The sequence below is a fragment of the Lontra canadensis genome, unplaced genomic scaffold, assembly GCF_010015895.1.
Source record: "Lontra canadensis isolate GAN:19392208 unplaced genomic scaffold, GSC_riverotter_1.0 scaffold8, whole genome shotgun sequence".
Lineage (NCBI taxonomy): Eukaryota > Metazoa > Chordata > Mammalia > Carnivora > Mustelidae > Lontra > Lontra canadensis.
The window spans coordinates 29,590,666-29,612,628 of NW_022631002.1; the positions used below are offsets into that span (position 1 = coordinate 29,590,666).

Sequence of the window (21,963 nt, forward strand, 5' to 3'; positions counted from 1 at the left end):
AGAAACAAAATTAAAATCCCAAGGCTTCTTGCTGAACTTTAAGATTCTGTTCATGACACTGCTTACCAAGTAATAAGTACATTCCTTCCATCAAACATGCTTTTGAGGCTGGGTTATTAAGATGCTTGTGTAGAGCAAGTGGTGAAATATTATAAATGTTAAACATGTGCATTTTGCTGGCATTTTTATGAAACATAAGTGATGGAAAAGTGTTTTAACGAAATGAATTTAAAATTTTTTTTTTGCTTGTTCTAAACTATAGCTTTAATATTGGGAAACTACTAAAACTAGGAATTTTTTAAAAATAGTAATTTTTAATTTGTTGACATGATGAGTGTGATAGGGTAATAGCTCCCAAAGATATTTAGGTCCTAACTCCTGGATCTTTATGAATGTTTATGGCAAAAGAGACTTGGCAGATGTGATAAAGTTAACAATTTTTGAAATGGGGAGATTAGCCTGTATTATATAGGTGAGCCCTAAATATAATCACAACTGTCCTTATAAGAGGGAAAGAGGAAAAGACTATGTGACAACAAAAGCAGAGATCGGAATAATATGGTCACAAGCCACAAAATGCAGGCACTTGTAAAAGCTGGAAGAGATACCAAACAGATTCCCCCCTAGAGCATCAGAAGAAACCAGCCCTACGGACACCTTGAGTTTTAGCCCTAGAAGACTCATTTTGGACTTCTGACATCCACAAGTATAAGAGAATAATTTGTGTTCTGGTTATTTGTTACAGGGGCAACAGGAAATAATACAATGAGATACCTCTTAATGATAAACCACTCATTACCCGAACTCATATCCAACTTAAAAAGAACACAGGCTAACTAGCTTAATGAAATGAAAAGTAGTAGCCCTCATCATCTGCATAAAAATATCTGATGACAATCAAAGTGTTATGATTGGATATAAGGAACAGACATTTAACTTTACTCAAGTAATTCCTAAACCACGAGAGGATGTCTACTTGTTAATTCTGAAATGAATTTTTCTTAAGTGAGGACATAGGACATCTATACTTTCAAATCTTCATTACTATAAACTTCAATTTCCAGAAACACTGAAAAGTTCACTGAAGTTCACAGAGTTTTATTTTATATTATAGTTTCATTGATACTTGCTTCTTGAGATTTAACAGATCTGGCAAATGAGCATCTGCTTTACATGGGCATTGAATATGAAAAGCCATTAAAGAGAAACAATTAGATTTTTGAAATCAAGCTTATGGTTGCTAACCTTAAAAAAATTTTATGTTGCAGTAGATAATTGCTTTTATTCTGCTACCAGATAACTACTGATAATTAAAATAATTTACCTGGAAGAAACTATACTTCACAATTCAGTAGCTTCTGTTATATTCATTATAAGAAAAATGATACATTTATTTTTCAAATAAAATAAAAAAATACTTCTAAAGAATTCTAGACACTATTGTTAAATGACATATAACCTATTTTCAAGATGACTTCCAAAATTCTCAAGGACTGTAATGAATTAATGCCTACAGAAATAAAATTCCTATTGTAGAAGATGTCATCGTACAGGTATACTGATTACTTCCAGATGTTAAATCTTAATATCCTAATCCCTCTAAAAATATTTTTCTTCAAATGTTTTCCCTCAATCATTAAATCCTTTTATTATTTAAAAGGGAAGACTTTTTATTTTTATTATTATTTTTTATTGTTAACGTTATTCACCATATATCATTTTTTTCTTTTTTTTTTTTAAAGATTTTTTACTTATTTATTTGACAGAGAGAGAGAGAGAGAACACAAGTAGGCAGAGCAGCAGGCGGAGGGAGAGGGAGAAGCAGACTCTCTGCTGAGCAGGGAGCCTGACGTGGGCTTGATCCCAGGACCCTGAGATCATGACCTGAGTCGAAGGCAGAGGCTTAACCCACTGAGCCACCCAGGCGCCCACATCATTAGTTTTTGATGTAGTGTTCCATGATTCATTGTTTGCATAGGGAAGACTTTTTAAATGCAGAAATCCATCTTCCTACATCAGAAGGTAGCAGAAGGACAGTGGGCGCCACAGAAGGGCCCTTACAAATAAGCAATTCACTGAAGCTTGATACATAGACTGCTTTGTTTTTGTGAATTAAGCAATTCAAAGTCTTGTTCTCTACCAGAAAATACAGAAATCAAATGAGAAAATTTTCTCTATTTCTTGGATCCACATGATTGCCCTTCAAAAATATCTCAAAACAAGGTTTAGGTGATAGAACCACTTACAAATGAAGCTACCAATAATGAGTTTTATTTGTTGGATATGTACTAAGTCTAAATAAAGACTCTTATTATGTACTCTGCTCCATATATCTAGCTTTTCATAAAAAAAACTTTGATAATGCAAAGACTGAAATTACTTCATGTATCCAAACCACTTTAAAACAATTAAACATAGAGAAAGTCTTTGGAAATTCCAGAGAAAGTATAAAATACTATCAACTTTGCACCTTCAGTACCACTGTACAGGGGGGTGCCATATTCTAATATGCCCAATGTCCACCAGAGAGTGGCATTCACTCAAAACAGTGGAAATGAACAAATTCCAAGACAACTACAGACAAACTCTCTGGACTTCCTCAACTACTGAAGTACCTCTTCAGTCAGCCTTCTTTTCAAATACAAATTACTCCATGGTCTGAGGGTTTTTCAAATAGAAATTTAAATGTTTAAGTATTTCACTTTCTTACATCACAGCTGGTTATGATTAGAGTATACTTGAATAAAATAATACTCATACAGCACTTTACTGTAAAGTGGAAAAGGCCAAGCAAGATTATGACGCTCTCCTCTTTAAAGACAAGAGTCTCTTAAAGGTTAATTGTCCAAGGTCACTCAGCTTATGAGTCAGAATTCAAACTCTGGTGTACTGGTTTTCCAAACGATTTTCGTTAACACCATACATGAGGAAACTTGGAATCCCCTGTGGTCATTAAACACTTACTCATGTCTACATTAATTAAAATAGAAAAAAAAAACTTTAAGGAGAGTATCTCTAGGCGCAGCGTAACCAACAAAGGTGATTTCTGTACTATCTGCACAGTGTGTTGACAACTTGGGTATAGCCAAGGAATCCCAAGTAAACAAGATTTCTCATGAAAGAAGTTAGAGTCCAATGGTGACCAGTTGTAGTTCTCAGCCTTATTTTTCTGCAGTATTCCTTTTGTTTCCACAGTACTATTTTCTTCTGATTTATTCTCTGTGAACTCTCAAATCTGTCTGTTTCCTAGGCAACTCTACTGGACACCTCCACCTGAATCCCCTGTAAGTGCCACAAATACAACAGCCTCCGGTATTTTGTTTTCTCCACATAAACTTCTTCTCGTGAATTCTCTATCTTACTTAATGATTCCATGACCCTCCAAACTATTTGAGCCAGAAATCTTCAAGTCCCTTTGACTCCCCACTTCCATACATTTTTAACGGGTCATCAACTCCCATTGATTCAAGTGGTGCTCCACTACCTAGTCACCCATCACCATATCCGATATAAGCCTCTTACCTGGTATCCTTGCCTCCAGTTCTTCTCCTTTCAAACTCATTCTCCACACTGCTGCTAGAGTTAAACTCCTCAACTGCATTCATTATGTCCATTTTCTGCTTGAAGGGATTTAAAAGCTTTTTAACTGCCTCAGGATCAAGTTCAAATTCCTCAAAATGGAATTTTTTCAAGCCCTTCACAATTTGGGTCTGACCTCCCTAATCCCTTCATTTTTATCTCCATTTAATTCACCCCATGCATCTATAATGCCTGTACCATATTCCTTCAAATCTTACTTGTACTTTAGGAACACACGACTCATTTCTGTGACTCTCCCTGTAACACAGTGAAACTCACGCTTCCTTCAAGACTCAGCTCAGATGTGATTTTCTCTGCAAAGGCTTTTCTGAGTCTCTGGCTCTTCTATTTTGTGCAAAATTAATCATCTCCTTCTTTGCTTTTTTCCAGCAACTAGAATCCTTTCATTCTAGTAGTCCCAGCATGTAGCAAGGTACCTGACATATGATTTCATTAGTTTGCTGAATGAATGCAAGAGAAAAGTTTTCACTGGAAGACTGATAGTACTTTGGGTGCATTATCTACACTACTTGCTCTAAAACAGAATTCTCCTAAAGATAAAGAGAGACTTCTGGAGTGAGAATGGAGAGGAGGATACAGAAAGGAAAGGAAGGGGAAAAGAGAAACCTGTATGAACCACTGTAGGCGACACAGAATACTGCAACAAGAAACTCTTCAGATAAATACAAGATATAGGTTTACCCCGTATCTCTTTGTAAAAAAAAAGGGGGGTGAATATAAAGGCAGTTAGTAAACTTTTGAAATGTTTTCCCCAAATAAGGTAGACTGTTATTAATACTTCCTTTCAAGACACAAATTTCGTTTTACCCTCCCCAAATTAGATTTAAGTATTTAAGATGAAATTAGAAATCCTTTCTCTTCTTTAAATACTTGAAATTATAGTCAGTTAATGTAAGATGATTTAACCTCCTACACTATTACCCACATTTTGCTCTGGCTTCAGGATATATGTTCTTTAATTTCTAAATCTGGGTTTAAATGTTCTATTCTGATTAATGCATAGAACAATTTTTGGTTATTATACTTACTCCATTTCACTAGGATCCGAAGAGTACATGTGAAATTTGATATCAGAGGTCAGAAAAAAAAATGAAGGAAAAGAATATATAAACTTCTGCTTCTAAGCTAATTTACTTTATTTAAATATTAAGTATATTTAATATATACTCCACAAATAATTAATAGACTAAAAGAGGGAAATTTTTTTAATTGTCAACATTACTAGTATATTTATAAAATATCACTCACTGTTACCTTGGCAAATGTTGACCCACGTCCTTCTGACTCAATTGTTATAGTTTTTGTCCGACGTAGTAAAATCTGATCGATATCCTCCTCACAGAATTTAGAGCCTTCATCTTCTTCCTCCATAATGGCACCATAAGCACCTCTTCGAAGCAGATCTTCTATTTCCTTTTTGGAAAGCTGTTGAATCTAAAGAGAAAATAATTTTGGTAACAGTATTATTATGAAGTTCCTAAAATGAGAAAACCATCCCTAAAAATTTCCAAAGTACACGGAGTCAAGTTTAAACTGCCTCTGGGGTTTATCATATATACAAGAGAGAATTCTCTGAAAGAACACATTGAAGCTGCTGACTTCTTTCTTATTATCTTTAAAGTAGTATTTGCCATGTGCCTCTAATAGCTTCAGTTATGACAAAGCCTATCGGGCAGATAACCTCTGAAGGTTCTTTTTAGTACTAGGATTCTATAGCTATTACAAGCTCTAGATATAGGGTAACAATCTTGAGGGGAAAACATGCTCCCCAGAATCACATAAAACAAAACAAAGCCAATGCCAGTAGTTTGACACAAAAATTTGAAAAGCTGTTTATAGAAATAATGCAGAAAAATTCACAAATTCTGTTTTGCTATGCCATGATACAAACATCCTAAAAGCAGAGCAAGGAAGTTCAGCCTTGAAAACATTCTTAGAATTCATGAGCACTGGAGCAATATAGACAGGACAGATTCATAAGCATTAACTAAACAGAGGTCTATTCTGAAATGCCTCCTTACATGAAAGTAAGTATTTCACATTCAGTATGGATCAAAATTAAATGATATACTACCTGAAGTTAAAATTAAATACGAGTAAGAACACAAACACTACAAGTGAAAAGAAAATATACATACACCACCAACATTACTTTCTCTTCCACTCATGCTCTGTAACACAGCCTTATCTAGACCCAGTTTCAGACTGGCTCGGTCAAACATCTCTCTCTCATATGAGTTACGAGTTACTAGTCGGTAGACTTTAACTGCTTTATTCTGACCAATTCTGTGGCAACGAGCTTGGGCCTATAAAAAATGAAGTTACAGATTCAGTTTACTTTACAAAGTAGCACAAAAGGAATTACACAAAAGGCATTTAACAATAGACTATCTCAATGGAATATAAAAGTATGGAAGAATTTTTAGAAACTCTTGCTATAGAATTAGCTATAACCTTTTTCTAGAAATTAAGGTATGCTTACTAAAATGAGAAATGATTCCATAATCAGCAGTAAGTTAAAATTTAAGCTTGTATTTCAGAGAATATAAATAAATCCATGAAGAATTAAAGTTTTTAAAGAGGGTATCATCAAAATACCTTTAGACTGCTGTGTAAACTGCTATGCTATGTAAACTGCTATGAACAGATTATTTTTAGCTGCTGGCAACTCAACCTTTAAACTTAAAATATAACTCTGAATTTCTCGAGTTTTTTCTACTACATTATCAATAAACTTTTCAATACATTTTAGTTATGCTGGGTAATTTGGAGGGGGGACAAAAACTTAAGGTGAGTATCTCCAGAGACATAATTTTACTTAAACAAGGAAAGAACCAATTAGTTAATATGCATATGTATTGGAAGTAGAGACCTTGGAGATTATAGAAGAACTTTATTTTTTACAGAGAGAGGGGGAGAAAGTGAGAGAGAGAGAGAAAGGGGGGCAGGGGCAGGAGAGGGAGAGAAAGTCTTATGTAGGTTCCACACCAGCCTGGAGGCTGAGGCTCGACAACCCTGAGGTCATGATCTGAGCTGAAATCAAGAGTTGGACGCTTAACCAACTGAACCACCAAGTGCCCCAAGAACTTCTTATTTTATCTTGGGGTTCCACAAAACTTAAAATTTATGTTTTAAATTTAGACTCTAGAGGTTTCAAGGAATCAGTGGCTTTCTCACAAATTGCTAATCACCTTCCCATTATCTTCAGAAGACTAAATTATAATTTGTGGCTTTAAACTTACAGGTGGCATTGATGCTATACTCTGTTGACATCTTTATTCTATCATATACTCTTTGTGCTTTTTACAACTCAGAATTGTGGGTGAACAACCTTGCTCCAAGTGTAGGGAAAGTATAAGAGGCCAAATGTTTCATTGGTCTATGAAGGCTAGATCTACATTAGCAGTACGTAGGAAAAAACCAAGTGCGAGGAAGAAACTGGGGAGTCTGATACAGGTTTTCCAGTTTCTCCTCAGGTTCTATCATGTGATTTTATTTTAGATTAAGTTTTAGAACATCAAATGTGCTGCAGGCTGTGTAAGTATAAACATGCATCTAAAAGGCAAAAAATTTATAATTTTGGTTTCTCTTAGAGATTGGTAAACTATACCCTGTGGACCAAAACTGGCCTGCCAACTAAGAATGGCTTTTACACTTTTAAGGGACCATAAACACAAATGAGAAAGCACATGTGGCAGACACCTTATGGAATCCATAAAAGCCTCAAATATTTGCTAGCTGGCCTTCTACAGGAAGAGTTTGTCGCTGGTCTATTAATTTTGGATCTCTGATATTTTGAACTAGATTACATATAGTTACACAAAGGAGAGGTTAAAACCTTATTTTTTATTGAGCTAGGTATATTCTCAGTAAAAATTTACCGTATTTGGTATTATAACAGCTTAAAGTAATAATATTAATTATAATACAACAAAGCCTACCATGAACAATAAAAGAAGAATTTCTTAATCTTTGTTCTCATATCTATCCTAGATGCTTATCTTCTACAAACTTTGATGCTATTTCATCACCCTACTAATATTAATACTCCTGTTTCTATGAGGTCCAAGTACTATCTTAACTTAGACGTGTATCTTAAAGTTTTACAGTATTTCATAAAAAGGCACAGTCTGTTAGGTCTTAATTCTATGCAGATGATACTATATGATAATTGAGAAGTTGAAAATAGGATAAGTGCTTATTTTTCAGAAAGTAAGATTCTGAAATTTTTATTTATTATAAAGAACTTTAAAAAAAGGATTTATTTATCTATTTGAGAGGGAGGGAAGAAGGGAGGGAGGGGGAGAGAGAGAGAACGAGGGAGCGAGAGCACACACTTGTGCATGTGGGGCAAGGGAGGGGCAGAGGGAGAGAAAAAGTCAAGTGGGTTCCACGTTGAGTGTAGAGCCCAAGGTAGGCCTCGATCTTTACCACCCTAAGATCAGCACCTGAGCTGAAACCAAGAGTCAGACACTTAACCAACTGAGCCACCCAGGTGCCCCACAAAGAAAGCTCAGGCCTCTCTCAAGTTTACATAATATACTTCAAACAAATATTGTACTCAAGTAGATAAACCTACTTAGAAGACACACAATCCAGATAAGTATATTTCCTTGTCATTAAATGAAAATTGAGATAATTTTAATCTATTTGTTTGGCAGAGATATTCCTTAGGGAAACACACAATGTCCGTTTGTTTAGATAAAAACGAGAGGGTGAGGATCAAAAACAGTTCTAGGAATGAAAAAAGAAATTTAATTCTTCTGCCAAGCAATGTATTTACCTGCAGGTCATTCTGAGGATTCCAATCAGAATCAAAAATTATACACGTATCAGCAGCAGTTAGGTTAATGCCCAACCCACCAGCTCGGGTACACAGAAGGAAAACAAACCGATCTGAATCAGGTTTACTAAATCGATCTATAGCAGCTTGTCGAAGATTCCCTCTGACCCTTCCATCGATTCGTTCATACAAGTACCTATCAAAGGAAATGCCGTAAGTTTAGTTAGATGAATACAATGAAAATAAAGACATACTCTATCAAATGTAAAGCCAGTTTCCTTGCAACATTATGTTTACTATAAAATTAAGAAGCAGTATCACCCCAACGAGTTTCTACGGTTTTATAATTCTCAGTGCCGGTGGTAGGGAAGGAAACACACGTAATACGAAGATACAAAATCTTTGCATTCCTCTTGTATAGGTAAAATGCCATCACAGTGAGTATCATTTTCAGAAGCTGGAATTAAACACGCAAAAACTATCTTGCTGACCTCATTATGATAGTATATAATGCCTTTTTTTAATCAAAAGCAAAGGCTTTCACAGAAGTTCAAGAAGCCTACCAATGTTTCTCTGTCTCAATCACGTTAATCTCTCAAGATACAGTTTTTTTTTTTTTTTTTGAGATTTTATTTATTTGAGAGATCAAGAGAGAGCAAGAAAAAGTGCAGGCAGAGGAGAGGCAGAGGGAGAGGGAGAAGCAGACTCCCGGTGAGCAGGAAGCATGACCATGGGGGGCTAATCCCAGGACGCTAGGATCATGATGTGAGTTGAAGGCAGAGGCTTAACCTACTAAACCACCCAGGCACCTGTCTCAAGATATATTTGATTGTAGACTGTATCTACCAAGGGCGAACTGAAATACTAATTTTTTTTTCAACTTTTTAAATAAGTATTTATTGAAAGGATTTGAAAATAGTAATAAGGCTTTTTGCCTCATTTAACAGATTTTCAAGATATTAACAATATTTGAAACATTAAGAATTTAGGTAAAAAACCCTGTTGTCTAGAACATTCTAAAACTTGCTGTAGAATGCCAATTCTTTAGAGTGGATTACTGTTAAGCAGTTACTTTTTAACTTATTTTATCTTTCCTCATTTACATAAAATTCAGAAACGGACAGCCATTAATAAAATTAAAATATATAAAAATTTAGAAACTAGAAGAGGAATACACAGGATATTTGCCACACCTCTTCTGGTTCGAGACAATTCTTTACAAAAAGAATTTATCAGAGTCTCAGAAGGAGCTCACTGTTGTCTCCAGTACCTGTGAAATGGGGTGTGACCTCTAATAATGTGACATTAAAGATATCTGGGGTTTTCCATGAAGCTCATCTTTATCTTATAAAGTTCTTTGTATCAGGAAATCAAGAAAGAGTAAGAATAGCTATTTTTAGGAATACTGAAATTTTATCTTCCTTCTTACTTATGTGATATGAAGTTGGGAATAAAATACATTTTGGAATTAGACCAAAGAGTAAAATACCGACACTAAAAACAGAACTAGAAATAAATGAAAAATAAAAATGAACTGCACAACTTCTGATAATCTAAATTACTACAGACCTTTACTTATATATAAGGGTCAAAACCCGCTGAACCAAAATCTACAGTCACATCTTTAGATTCCCTTTCAGGGTCACATGTTGGTATCTGACTGGAGCACTAACTAACGTTCTGAGAAAATAACCCACAATGAATATCCTATTCATCTAGATCCTAGTTAGCCAGTATTGAAGACTATCTTATCGTCGTGCACCAAAACAAAAATCAAACCCCACATGAAACAAATGAGAAAAGACTGAAAGCATGAACAAGGGTCAAATGGTATACAGTGAGAGTCAAAGTGTAGCAAGTTCAGGTTCTCATTACAACAATGAAAGATGTGAAAAGGTACTGAACCATTTTTTTTTTTAATTTTTGAAGATGGTTCATTTAAAGTGTCATTACTGCAAGATTTACAAATCAAGTAAGATGGACACTAATAAACCCATTCTTTTTTTTTTAATTAAAAAAATTTTTTTTAAATTTATTTGACAGACAGAGATCACAAGTAGGCAGAGAGGCAGGCAGAGAGAGAGGAAGGAAAGCAGGCTCCCTGCTGAGCAGAGAGCCCGATGCAGGGCTCGATTCCAGGACCCTGGGATCATGACCTGATCCGAAAGCAGAGGCTTTAACCCACTGAGCCACCCAGGCGCCCCTAATATACCCATTCTTAAGTCAACAAATACTTGTCAATTTACAAAGGTTTCTTCATCAATCTCCTTAGCCCCACCAACTATTTGCAACATCCGCAGGTTAGAGGAACACCTGACCTGTAATTGTAAACTACCTTTATTCAGATTTAAATGGGTTCTTACCTAGATAAAGAGCAAGAGGTACATAAAGACAGATTACAGTACAATGATGCAAAATCTTGAATAGCATATCCTTCGTGTAATTCACAGTGTAATTCAGTAGATGAATCCTATGCCTTACCTTTTATGAATGAGATAGTCCTCCAGGATGTCAAGGCAGCGTACCATCTGAGAGAAGATGAGCACTTTATGACCTCCAGCTTTCATTTTGGGAAGCAATTTATCAATAAGGACCAATTTACCAGCAGACTGGATCATTGCTTGAAGATGAAAATCAGAAGCAGCTGGATTATATGTATCTCTAAATTCTCCAAGTATTTTCTCCTCAGCACCTGCCAAAGAAACATAAGAAGATAGCAACAGTGCACAGATACAGGCAACCCCCGGTTGCTTTCTTTTTAAAAAAATGAAATTAGTGCTCCTCTGTGCTTCTGTAATACATTAAAACTTTCTGATGACAAGTATACTGTTTTCATTAGAATTATTTATGTTTGTGGCTAAACACCCATCAACACTAGACTAAAATTCCACTGAGGATGTGGACAATGTCTTAGAGCAACTTTTGGTCTCTCCAGATCTCTGGCTTAATGCCTTATATAAATTTATGTTTGCTAAAAGTTTAATGAATGCTATTAGGGAAAGAATTAATGAAAATGTGGTTCTAACCTACATGAGTAAACATGTATTTTTAAACATCTCCTATTTAAACACCAATACAACAGTGATCCTCATGAAAGGGTGATCATAATCTGGAGGTGTCTATGGGTATCCTGCTCGCCATCAAAATAAGGAAACAAGGACAATTAAAAGGGAAGTCAAGTTATAGGTCTTTGTGATGCATTCTTCCTCAGGGAGTCCAATCAGCATTAAAGGCTCTCTACCTTCCCTCCACCCATCTGGTCATTAAAGAATAGGATTGCAAGAGAGTGAGCTCCAAGGCTAAGAAACCACAGGGCCTGGATAAAGATAGAAATATATTCTCAGGAATGAGTGAAAAGATAGAGAGAACACTAGCAAAGAACCTAATAAGACCTTAAAAAGTAACATTACTATAGTCCAAAAGCTGAGACTCTAACTGGAGACCTGGACTGGCTAGAAAGAGATCAGGGGGAAAAAAAAAAAAGGAGGAATCCAGAGGCCCAAAGGAGGAGGATTCAACTGGAGAAGGAAATCCAGTCCAGGTTAGACTGAATGCGAGTCCACTTCCAGTAAGCTGGCATGCAGCTGATCATAGGGTGCCCTCAATTTGAAACACTTGTACCCCCTCAGAGCACCAGAGCTGGAGCACTGCTGCCTTTCCTTGTAACAGCCACTGCAGCCGTAGTAGGTTTTTAAATTTTTTCAAATTCATGAGTATTTGTTCAAGGAAATAATCCTTTTTGGCTACCTTTGATAAGATACGGATGGTTACAGCACTTCCTGAGCTCCATCATGGTATTGACCAAGTTAGGGACATTAGTCTGCCCTGCTCCTTTGGATAAAAATGAGAAGTTCTTCTCCAAAATAGCCCGGTAGTATTTCTTCTGAATGTTAGTAAGTTCCACTTCAATGATGGTTTCTTCCTTTGGTGCCAGCTTCTTTTCCACATCTTCTTTCAATCTTCTCAACATCATTGGCTTTAGAATAGCCTGAAGTTTCTGCACCTGCGTAAGAAAATGATGAAAAGATGTAACACCTATGCACATGCAGTTACAAACTCACATACACAATCACAGTGATCAGAGGGTTGACGGTCTTATTTACAAAGACCAACGAGGATACCTGCTCCTCTGTTTTCAGATCCCCAAATTCTTGCATAAATGTTGATTCAGAAGGAAACCTTAAAGGTTCCAGAAAGTGAAGAAGACTGAACAGTTCTTCTACTGTATTTTGGAGAGGTGTGCCAGTCAGAAGCACCTTGTGTTCCTACATAAAGCAAGAATAATTCATGTCAAACACCGCAGGACTCAAGTTAGATGAAAGCTGATATAGGTTATTAAATATTCAGTGTTTCAAAAGCAAGTATTTTTCTAACCACAATTTTTAAGAGTCAATTCAAAATACATCTCTACTTAAGAATCTTCATTAATTTACTTTCTCAATCACCTTTTAAAAACTCTGTATCAAAATAAATAAATAAATAAATAAATAAAAACTCTGTATCATTCTTGTAATACTTGACTTAGCATGCTATTTTTACCTATTCAAGAATGCTTTTAAGAAAAAGATTTTAAATAATTAAGCATATTTTAGATTTTCTCAAAGAAACAGGCCAGAAAAAGAACAAATAAGGTATTTGTTTCTTTTGTACTAAACAATTCTTGATATGGCAATTTGTATACAAAATGGTTCTTATTCTTTATAATTTGGTTAATCATCACTTGACTTTTCACACAAGAACAATTCTCAAATCATTAAGGCTATAACGTAACACTATGAAGAGCTGATTGGAATATGCTTCTACACTAGACTTGTATTACAAATTAAACATAATAGTAATAGAAATAAATATTTTTGATGATAGTATAAACTATCATTTAAAATTTAACAATATCTCTAAATATTTAACAATATCTCTAAATATTTCTAAATATCTATGTAAATATCTAAATATTCTAAATATCTCTAAATATTTATTCTAAATATCTCTAAATATTTAACAATATCTCTAAATATTAAAAAATAAATTAACAAAATCTCTAAATTTCTGTATGTATGTCTGTATGTGCATATGAATGTATATACTGGCAAATGTTTAGTTTAGAAAGATACACACCAGTCTGTAAATCCTGGAGTGGGGAGTGGAACTGGGGATGGGCATCGATAGAAAGGAAGTAAAAAAGGGCGCTTCAATGTTCTATGGAATGTAGTTCTGCATACTGGAGTTATTTGTTCAAGTGTTCATGTACTAATTCTGTCATTGTAATTAAATGAAACTATTAAAAAATGCAAAAGACTGATTTGGAATAAGCAAACACGTTAGTAAGAAGACGACTTTTAAAAATCTTATTAATTATAACCAACATATGCGGAACATAGGGAATTTTTTTCCTTAGTAATTAAAACAAAAGAAAATGCAACAAAACTCACAGATAAAATTCAGATAGATATATACTCTAAAAAGGAGTGAGTTTAGTATTAGCTCTCTGCCTCTATCTGAACTTTCACTATGTAGCTAAGAAACTGCATTAAGTAATAATAATGATAAGTTACTTACCAGATTCATGAGTTTCAGACCTTCTAGAAGTTTACAATTTTTATTTTTTAACCTATGTGCTTCATCAATAATCACACATCGCCATTCAATTGCATTAAGCTCTCCACAGCCACCAAGAATCATTTCAAAAGTGGTGATGATGGCTTGGAATCTGTAAGCTCCTCGAATGATACGCCCCTAGAAATTTATTATCAAATACAGTAATTTGCTAGAATGTCATCATCACAATTTTTAATTCCTGTCAAATAGCATAAAAATACATCTAATGACACCTGCTATAAAACATTTTCCACTGGAATTTTTACATATGCACACATGCCCTTTAAATGAGGGATTTTAATGTTAAAACTGTATTAAATTGTAGTGTTTTCAAGAATAATGTAAAAAATTGTGCCAACACAATTATTTAATTTATAATTATATTCAAATAAGTATTCTCTGATAAAGTGTTTTATAGATATTAGGTGTTATAGTAACAATTTTAGATCAAGAAATAAATGACCATTACAAAATTTGGACAATGAAATTTCAGTTTTAATGTTTATTACTTATATCCGTGAGTTTACACATACAATAGCAAATCAATAGTTACTATCAAAATTAACCACCTGAGTAGTTTATTCAGCAAATATTTATTGAGTGTGTATGTGCCAGACCCTGTTCTAGATGCTGGAGATAATAGTAAACAAAACAAAAATAATTATCCAAGAGAACTTAGAGTCGAATGATTCAAATGTAGGACATAGTCGGTAAGAAAAAAAAGCAAACTAAAAAAAAAAAGTCAGAAAGTGATAGAGCTGTGGAATAAAATAAAACAGGGATAAAGAATAAGTGTGGGGTCAAAGGTGATCACTGAAATTTTATGGATTGGCTGGAAGGCCATTACTGAGAGGTGACATTGGAGCAAAGTCCCGAAGATGAGAGAGATCCCGAAGATCCAGGTGATACCTAGAGATCTAGAGCAGAGAATATTCTTGGAAGAAGTATCAAGTGTGAAGGCCCTAAAGTGGAAGTATCTGTGGCAGTCTTCGCATGGTAAGAATGCCAGAGAGGTTGAAACCCATGGGGTGTGGAGGGATGAAGCTGTACTGGGACCTGAAAGTGTGCTAAGGATTGGCTCCTTCTCTGTGCAAGAAGCTACTGGGGGATTGTGAGACAGGAAGTGCTATGATTTGACATGTATTTTAATAGTCCCTTGCGCTGCTGTAGTAAAAATAGTCGTGAAGAGGCCAAGGACAGATCACAGAGGCCAGTGAAGGGACTGTCCTGGTAATCCAAGCAAGAGATCATCATTGGAAGTCATGAGAAGTATTCAGTTCTGAATGCATTTTAAAGGCAGAGACAACAAGGATTTGCTAACGGATAGGTGTAGAGTGAGATAAAAAGAGGATTCAAGCTTAACTGTAAAATTTTTTACCTTGAACAATTAAGGTGGTGTTGCTACTTACAATGAGAAAATTCAGGGTTCTGGACATGTTATGTTTGAGTCGACTAGTGGACATCCAAGTGGAACAGCTGAATAGGCATTTGGAAAGGACTTTGGAATTCAGGAAAGAAGTCAGAGTTGGTGGTAAGATTTGGGAAGTTTCCAGCAGTATAGCTAGTACTCAAATTATGTGACTGAATGAAACCTCTGATGGAATGAGTATGGATATAAGAGAGTCTGAAGATTGAGCCCTGGGGTCACCCCAAGTTTAGATAGGGAAGATAAGAAGGAACCAGTAAAGGGAGCTTCAGAAGGAATAAGTGGTGATATAGGACAGTATGAAGTCCTAGAATCCAAGCCAAAAGAATATTTAAATGGGACTGAAAACTGTAAATTATCATGGACTACGAGAAATGAAGGGTTAAGAAAAATCATATATTCTGATTTAGAGTTTAATTCCTACTAATTAGATTAATTCATATTATTATATACAATGGCCATTAAGTTGAATGACAGATCCAGCAGAATACTATTAAAAAAGGCATAAAGTGTACGTCTAGGGCATTTATACAGTTCTAACAACTGGGGACAGGATGCATTCAGTTAAAGTGATATCACAGTGTTTAAGAACAAAGGTTTTTGATTCTAAGTAATCCCAGTTTCGCCAGGATTTTGGAGGAAACCACATAACTTTTTACTTCAGTTTCCTCATTTGTAAATGGGGCTAATATTATTACCTATTTCCAAGGTAGGCATTACAAAGATTAAAGGAAATACAGATCTAAAATATCTGGCATACTGCCTGGCACATGGTAAATACTCAATAAATGTTTGTGATTATTAGTGTTATTATCTTTACTTTTTTCAGGGCAATTCAGAAAAATCTTAGCATAATTTTACTACTGCTATGATATCAGGCTATTTAATAACTTGAAAAGGCAGAAGTTAAATATTCAATTAATTAATTAATTAATATTAAAATTACATGAAAGAGTTAACTCCAAGTTAAATATGTATCTAAAGCACAGCTCTATTTAGAGGAGACATTTTTTACCTTTTTAAATTTTAAACCTGTCAGATAGTATTCTTCTAGAGTATATAACATTTACCACAAAATATAATATTTAATATATACTATTCAGTTTTTAACCCATTAAGAATCTTTTAGCTTTCTGACTATCGTGTTTATACCAAAATCATATGAGACATATATTAAAACTATAACCCTTTTAAACACTCAAAATCCCAATATTTTAATAATACCTTCTGTAAAAAAATGAGATTGAAGTCAATCATAATCATTTTTATGATCACCACACAGCTCTTAAATTCTACAAATGTATGACTGAGAAGAATAAAACACTATGGAAGGATATCAAACTATAATCTGAGATGTCAGAGGCTTGAAAGGTACAAAGGTAATAGTTAAAATAAAACTGAGGAATAACTAAAGGGTTATATAGATGCTTAATTTCATAGGAATGTAGTTGTTTCAACCATAAAGTAAGAGGGACTAAATCAATTAATTCATCCATTTTCCATTCTGAATAGGTAGAAAATCAATTACAACTGGGAAGAAAAGCAGTACAAGGCTAGGCACATTAACTTACTTCAACCTGCATCATTTCACATGATGCTATCAATCATATGTTATAATGATCCTTATAAAACAAAAGAATTAGTGAAAGAAAAACAAAGTATTAAGGTGCCACTGAAGCCGAATGTTAGGCAATAAACCTATTCCAATTAAAGAGTGTAACTTTGTGCGAACTGTGTTTTTATTAATCTTGTTCATTATTTCTTAATAAAATTCTTAATCTAAAGAGTCCTATTACCACTCAAAACTGCAACTGGCACTTAATGCTTTCTAGATTTTTAACTTTCTGTTAGAAAATTCTTTATTATAATGTTATCCCTTAATTTTATGATGTGTGTATTTAGCTGAAAAATAAGAAATCTCCTACTAAGCTTCCTACTGAAGAGGCCAAAGTAAAATGGAAAATATGTCTTCCGGATACAGAGGAGAAGAAAACCACTCAATCACCAGAGCACTGGAGTAATCAATCCAAAGGGGAAAAGAACAGAGAGGTATGCTTGTATCTGCATACAAAACAAACCAACCAAACTTTAAGATATGTCTAAAATCAAAATCCTTTGAACGTGAAAGAGAACCTACGGTTTCATCTCAAGAGGCATTTAAACCCATGGTGTTCACTGAAGATTTTAATTTTAAAAATGGAGGGAGAAAATTGGAGGCTGATTAAAGAGACAGGTAGTATTCTAAAAAATAAATTTAATGTGTGTTTTTTTAAAAGCAGTTAGTAAAACAATTATTCTAGTTGAAAAATTAGGGATACAATCAAATTAGTACATTTGTATAAATCAGCATACTAGATAGTGAACCAGAACGTGATCCTAATTCCTTGTCCCTGTTCTCTTGAGCTACTCAAGTTTATTGTAAAATAAAGATGATGAATAAAGAGACTGAACTAAGATATATGTAGGCAAATAAAATTCATCCCAAATTTGAAAATAATGAATGCGTAATAATTGGCTTTTTCAAACTTGGCCTTTCAAACAACAAACAAAATCACCAGTAACACACCTGTGAGTCCCTGAAGTACATCTCATATTGCTGTATCATCTGTCTGCTAATCAGGCTCCCATGATAAACCACAACATTAATATCAGTCCACGTACGAAATTCTCTCTCCCAGTTTGCAATAGTAGAAAGCGGAGCAATAATCAGGAAAGGTCCTCTTATACCAGTCAGAAGGATTTCGTAGAGGAATGTAATTGATTGAATGGTTTTGCCAAGACCCATTTCATCTGCTAAAATGCAGTTTCGTCTGAAATAAACAAATATATTATCCATGTATACAGTGGGTTTTTCTGTACACTATAACATTTTTAATGATAAATATATAAAAATAATCAAAGATCAAGTTAAAATACTTGCATTTATAAAAACATAAAAATTGCTGAAGTGCAGACAAGGCAAATCCTTTTGTATATATATATGAAACTGTAATTTCATTATAATCCTGCAAAGGGAAAACTATAGATTTCTGTAGCTCCAAAACAAAGATAACACCTGTTAGAGGTATGATTTTGTTAAAGAATGGCAGGAGTAAGACAAACTAAATATATTATTTATTCAGGAAGCATTTATTAAATACCTTCTCTATCTCAGGGACAGTATGAGAAGATGGGATACAAAAGAAACAGAACATGTTTTCTGCCTTCCAGGGGCTTGTATCTATTAGAGAAGCAGACATGCACATAAGTAAATAAAAATCATACAGTGTCCTATCATGGAAGCACAAACAAAGCACTGGTTTTCAACTCTGGCTGTGCATTAGAAGAGCCTAAAAGCCTGAAGAAAACACAGATACCCAGGGCTCTCCCCTACACATTATGGAGTAGGACAAAGCAGGAATAATTTTTTTTTTAAAGTTCCACAAATGATTATAATATAGGCCCAGTTGAGGACCCTCGGGGTTAAGTTTATTAAAGAAGCTCAGCGGAGTTAAGTGTCCAACTCTGGCAAAAAGAGATGGTAGGAAAGGAGATCTCTTTCAGGGAAGAGGTCAGTCACGGGTAGGATTTTGCCAGAGAGCACAGCAAAGGAGCAGAGGTGTAAAGAACACGATCAACTGGGAGACTACAAATGTGGTTTTGAGACGAGGATAAAAGGAGGGGGAATCACTATGATATGAAGAGGTCACAATAAAGAACGTTGGACATCATTCTGTTATGCAACGGGAGTCACTTAAATTTTTAAAGAAACCCAACGCAATTGTGTTTGTACTCTGAGGTTCACTCTGGCTCTACTGTGGATATTAGAAGGTGAAGTGAGTAGAAGCTGGAACACTGAGTGGGAAAGTACTGCAAAAACGCAGGGAACAATGGCGGGCACTTGGACTAAGAGGAGAGAATGGATTCCAAAGTTAACTATGACTGAGAATGATTTGGATTTAGTGACCAGCCAGATATATGGGGTATTGGATGACAGCCAGATTTCAGTCTTGTTGACTAAATGAGTCATGTTATTTATTTATTTATTTATTTATTTTTTTGTAGGTTCCATGCCAATGTGGGGCTTGAACTCATGACCCTAAGATCAAGAGTTGCATGCTCTACTGACTGAGCCAGCCAGGGGCCCCTTTATTGCGTTATTCTTAATGGAAATACAAAATATGTCAGAAGAACAAGTTTGGTACAGAGGAAAGGGGAAACGAGGTTAATTTTGAATTTTGTGCTGATAAAAGAACAATGAGATACACTGTAAAGTAGCAAGAGGCAAACAGAAATATGGGCTTGGAATTCAAGTTAGAGATATCTCAAGTTAGAGATAAAGATATGAGACCATTAGGATGTTATTGATAAATGAAGGCATAGGCTGTGTAGAATATGGCTTAGGATGAACAAAACTGTACTGCAAGGAAAGAGCAAAAGAGCACTGTTAGGAGGAAAATGCAACACTGAAAGGGCAAGCAGAGGAAAGGAAACCAGCAGATCTCCAGGTCACAGGGTCTGGAGAGAGTCCCGCCGTAGAAGCTGCTGGGGGTGAGAATGGGGGAAGGTTTGCAGAAGGAGCAACCACAACCCAAAGCAGCAGGGACAAAGCAAACTAGGGGTGAAAACTACCCCTCGGATTGGGAAGTTACACGTTTCAAAGACAAATTATCACATCCAAGCAACAGGTTTAAAGCGAGCTGGAAATGAGGAAACAGGAAGAGCTCCTGTTGGCTTTCTCACGAAACTACAGACAGCTCAAGGTCGCTAGAAGGAAAAACAGAACCAACAAGAGAAGGCTTATCCTTTTCTTTCTTGCATTTTTATGAAAGGTTAGACCCAGATTTGTCCACAGAGTGAAGGGACAGCACTAGTCTTGAGATGGCTTGAAGGTGTAAGAGTGCAGGAGGACAGCTGATGGAGTGAGGCTCTGAGAAAACTGGCTGTGCGGCATGTCAGAACAGAGGTGTGGATAAGTCTAGGTTGTGGAGGCACCTTTTAACTTCTGGCACATGAGGACAGCTAAGAAAAGCTAAGAATGGAGATGTTTGTTGGCCTGGCTGTGAGGGCAGGCAAGAACTTGAACAAGCTCACTTACGGGCCCTAGGCTTCTCTATGGAGCAGTCACGTTGGGGTGAAGAGGGTAGGGTTGTGATAGATGGCCTGCGGAAAGTGCTGGAAGTTTAAAACAAGCAATGTGGGCAATGGGGAAGGGTAGCAACGAGGAGATTCAAGCAAAACAATACTTTCTTAAGTATTTTGCCTGGAAGGATCCTTGGGAAAAATGATGGTTAACATTTAGAAAATTTAAACATTTAGAAAATGATGGTTAACATTTAGAAAATTTAAACATTTAGAAAATATTAACATTTAGAAAATATAAACATTTAGAAAATATGAGCTCTAGAGGAAAGAGCTCGGTGTGGAGTTAACAGGTCCCCCCAGCTCCACATGACTGAGTCTCAGGACTCACAATTACTGAGTGCAATGACTCAGAAGGATCACCTGAGAAGTAAAAACATGGAAGAATGATTTTGAATAAAAAGTATCATCAAACTGTCCTGTTATTACTCATCACAATGCTTTTGCTTGCTCTCTTGTATATGCCACTATACTTTCCAAATCATGGGTCCATTTTTCACTTCTTCTGCAATTATCTTTACATTGTAAAAAAGTGAGCTAATGTTCCACCCAGCATTTTGAACAACTTGGAAAATAAGCAATTAATAGAAAGCATAAATTCATTACTAGGTTCTTATATTTTGATTTCTATTCCTCATCAACTGCTGACAATCTGCTTCTCTAAAGACTTAAATAATAGACCTACTTAATTCTTACTGATATAATTGCTCACACTTTACTAACTAGATTCAATTACTGGCAGACAGCAGTATAAGCTGGTAAGTTGAAAAATACTCCGTAACATAACAAATGTTTTATGATGGTGAGAAAGGCATTTCAAATTTTACTATTAATCATCTTTTCAACTTTCTTCTATTCTGACTGGCATACATTTAAATGAAGCAAATGAAGTAAAAATCCTAAATTATAATTTACACATCTTCCTGAGATAACCTCACTTTCAATATAAAGACTCCATGACAGTAATAATATAGCAACATCAGGAACTTACTTAACATATTTTGACACATACTAAAAAAACAACACATTAAGCTTTTTTTCTGTTGGTACACTACATACCTATTGTACCAATTGAACAAGAGCCAGTTGAGTCCTTCTAGTTGATATTCCCTGAGTTGATTGCCATTTTTATAGTCCCTGGATTGATCAATTTTTTTCCAAATATTAGCAGGAGGACGATCCTTTGTGGGAAAACAAAGAACAGTGTATTCCAGATTTTTTAATCTTGCACAAACCTCATACATGGTAAAAACATTGCTTTTAAAATAATTATAGAAGCATAACATTATACAGTGTTATGGGGAAATATTACAAATGTCTAAAGACCACATTAGTTCTCCACAAACTCTTCCAGAAAATTGAAGAAGATAGCATATGTTCCAACTCATTCCATGAAGCCCAGGCACTAAAATAAAAAATATTACCAAAACAAAACGAA

General features: G+C 35.2%; 1 protein-coding gene across 13 annotated transcripts in view; it reads right to left on the reverse strand.

Annotated features, from left to right (window-relative positions):
• CHD9 (chromodomain helicase DNA binding protein 9) overlaps window positions 1-21,963 on the reverse strand; it is a 212,261-nt gene that overhangs the window by 51,175 nt on the left and 139,123 nt on the right. For all 13 annotated transcript variants that reach the window (XM_032854469.1, XM_032854470.1, XM_032854473.1 and 10 more), the window contains 9 exons: window positions 21,585-21,706; window positions 17,971-18,214; window positions 13,940-14,116; window positions 12,505-12,648; window positions 12,131-12,386; window positions 10,865-11,075; window positions 8,384-8,579; window positions 5,739-5,906; window positions 4,855-5,034 (listed from right to left, as the gene is read on the reverse strand). In XM_032854469.1, the coding sequence (XP_032710360.1) occupies window positions 4,855-5,034; window positions 5,739-5,906; window positions 8,384-8,579; window positions 10,865-11,075; window positions 12,131-12,386; window positions 12,505-12,648; window positions 13,940-14,116; window positions 17,971-18,214; window positions 21,585-21,706 (1,698 nt within the window). The remainder of the gene's footprint in view (window positions 1-4,854; window positions 5,035-5,738; window positions 5,907-8,383; window positions 8,580-10,864; window positions 11,076-12,130; window positions 12,387-12,504; window positions 12,649-13,939; window positions 14,117-17,970; window positions 18,215-21,584; window positions 21,707-21,963) is intronic.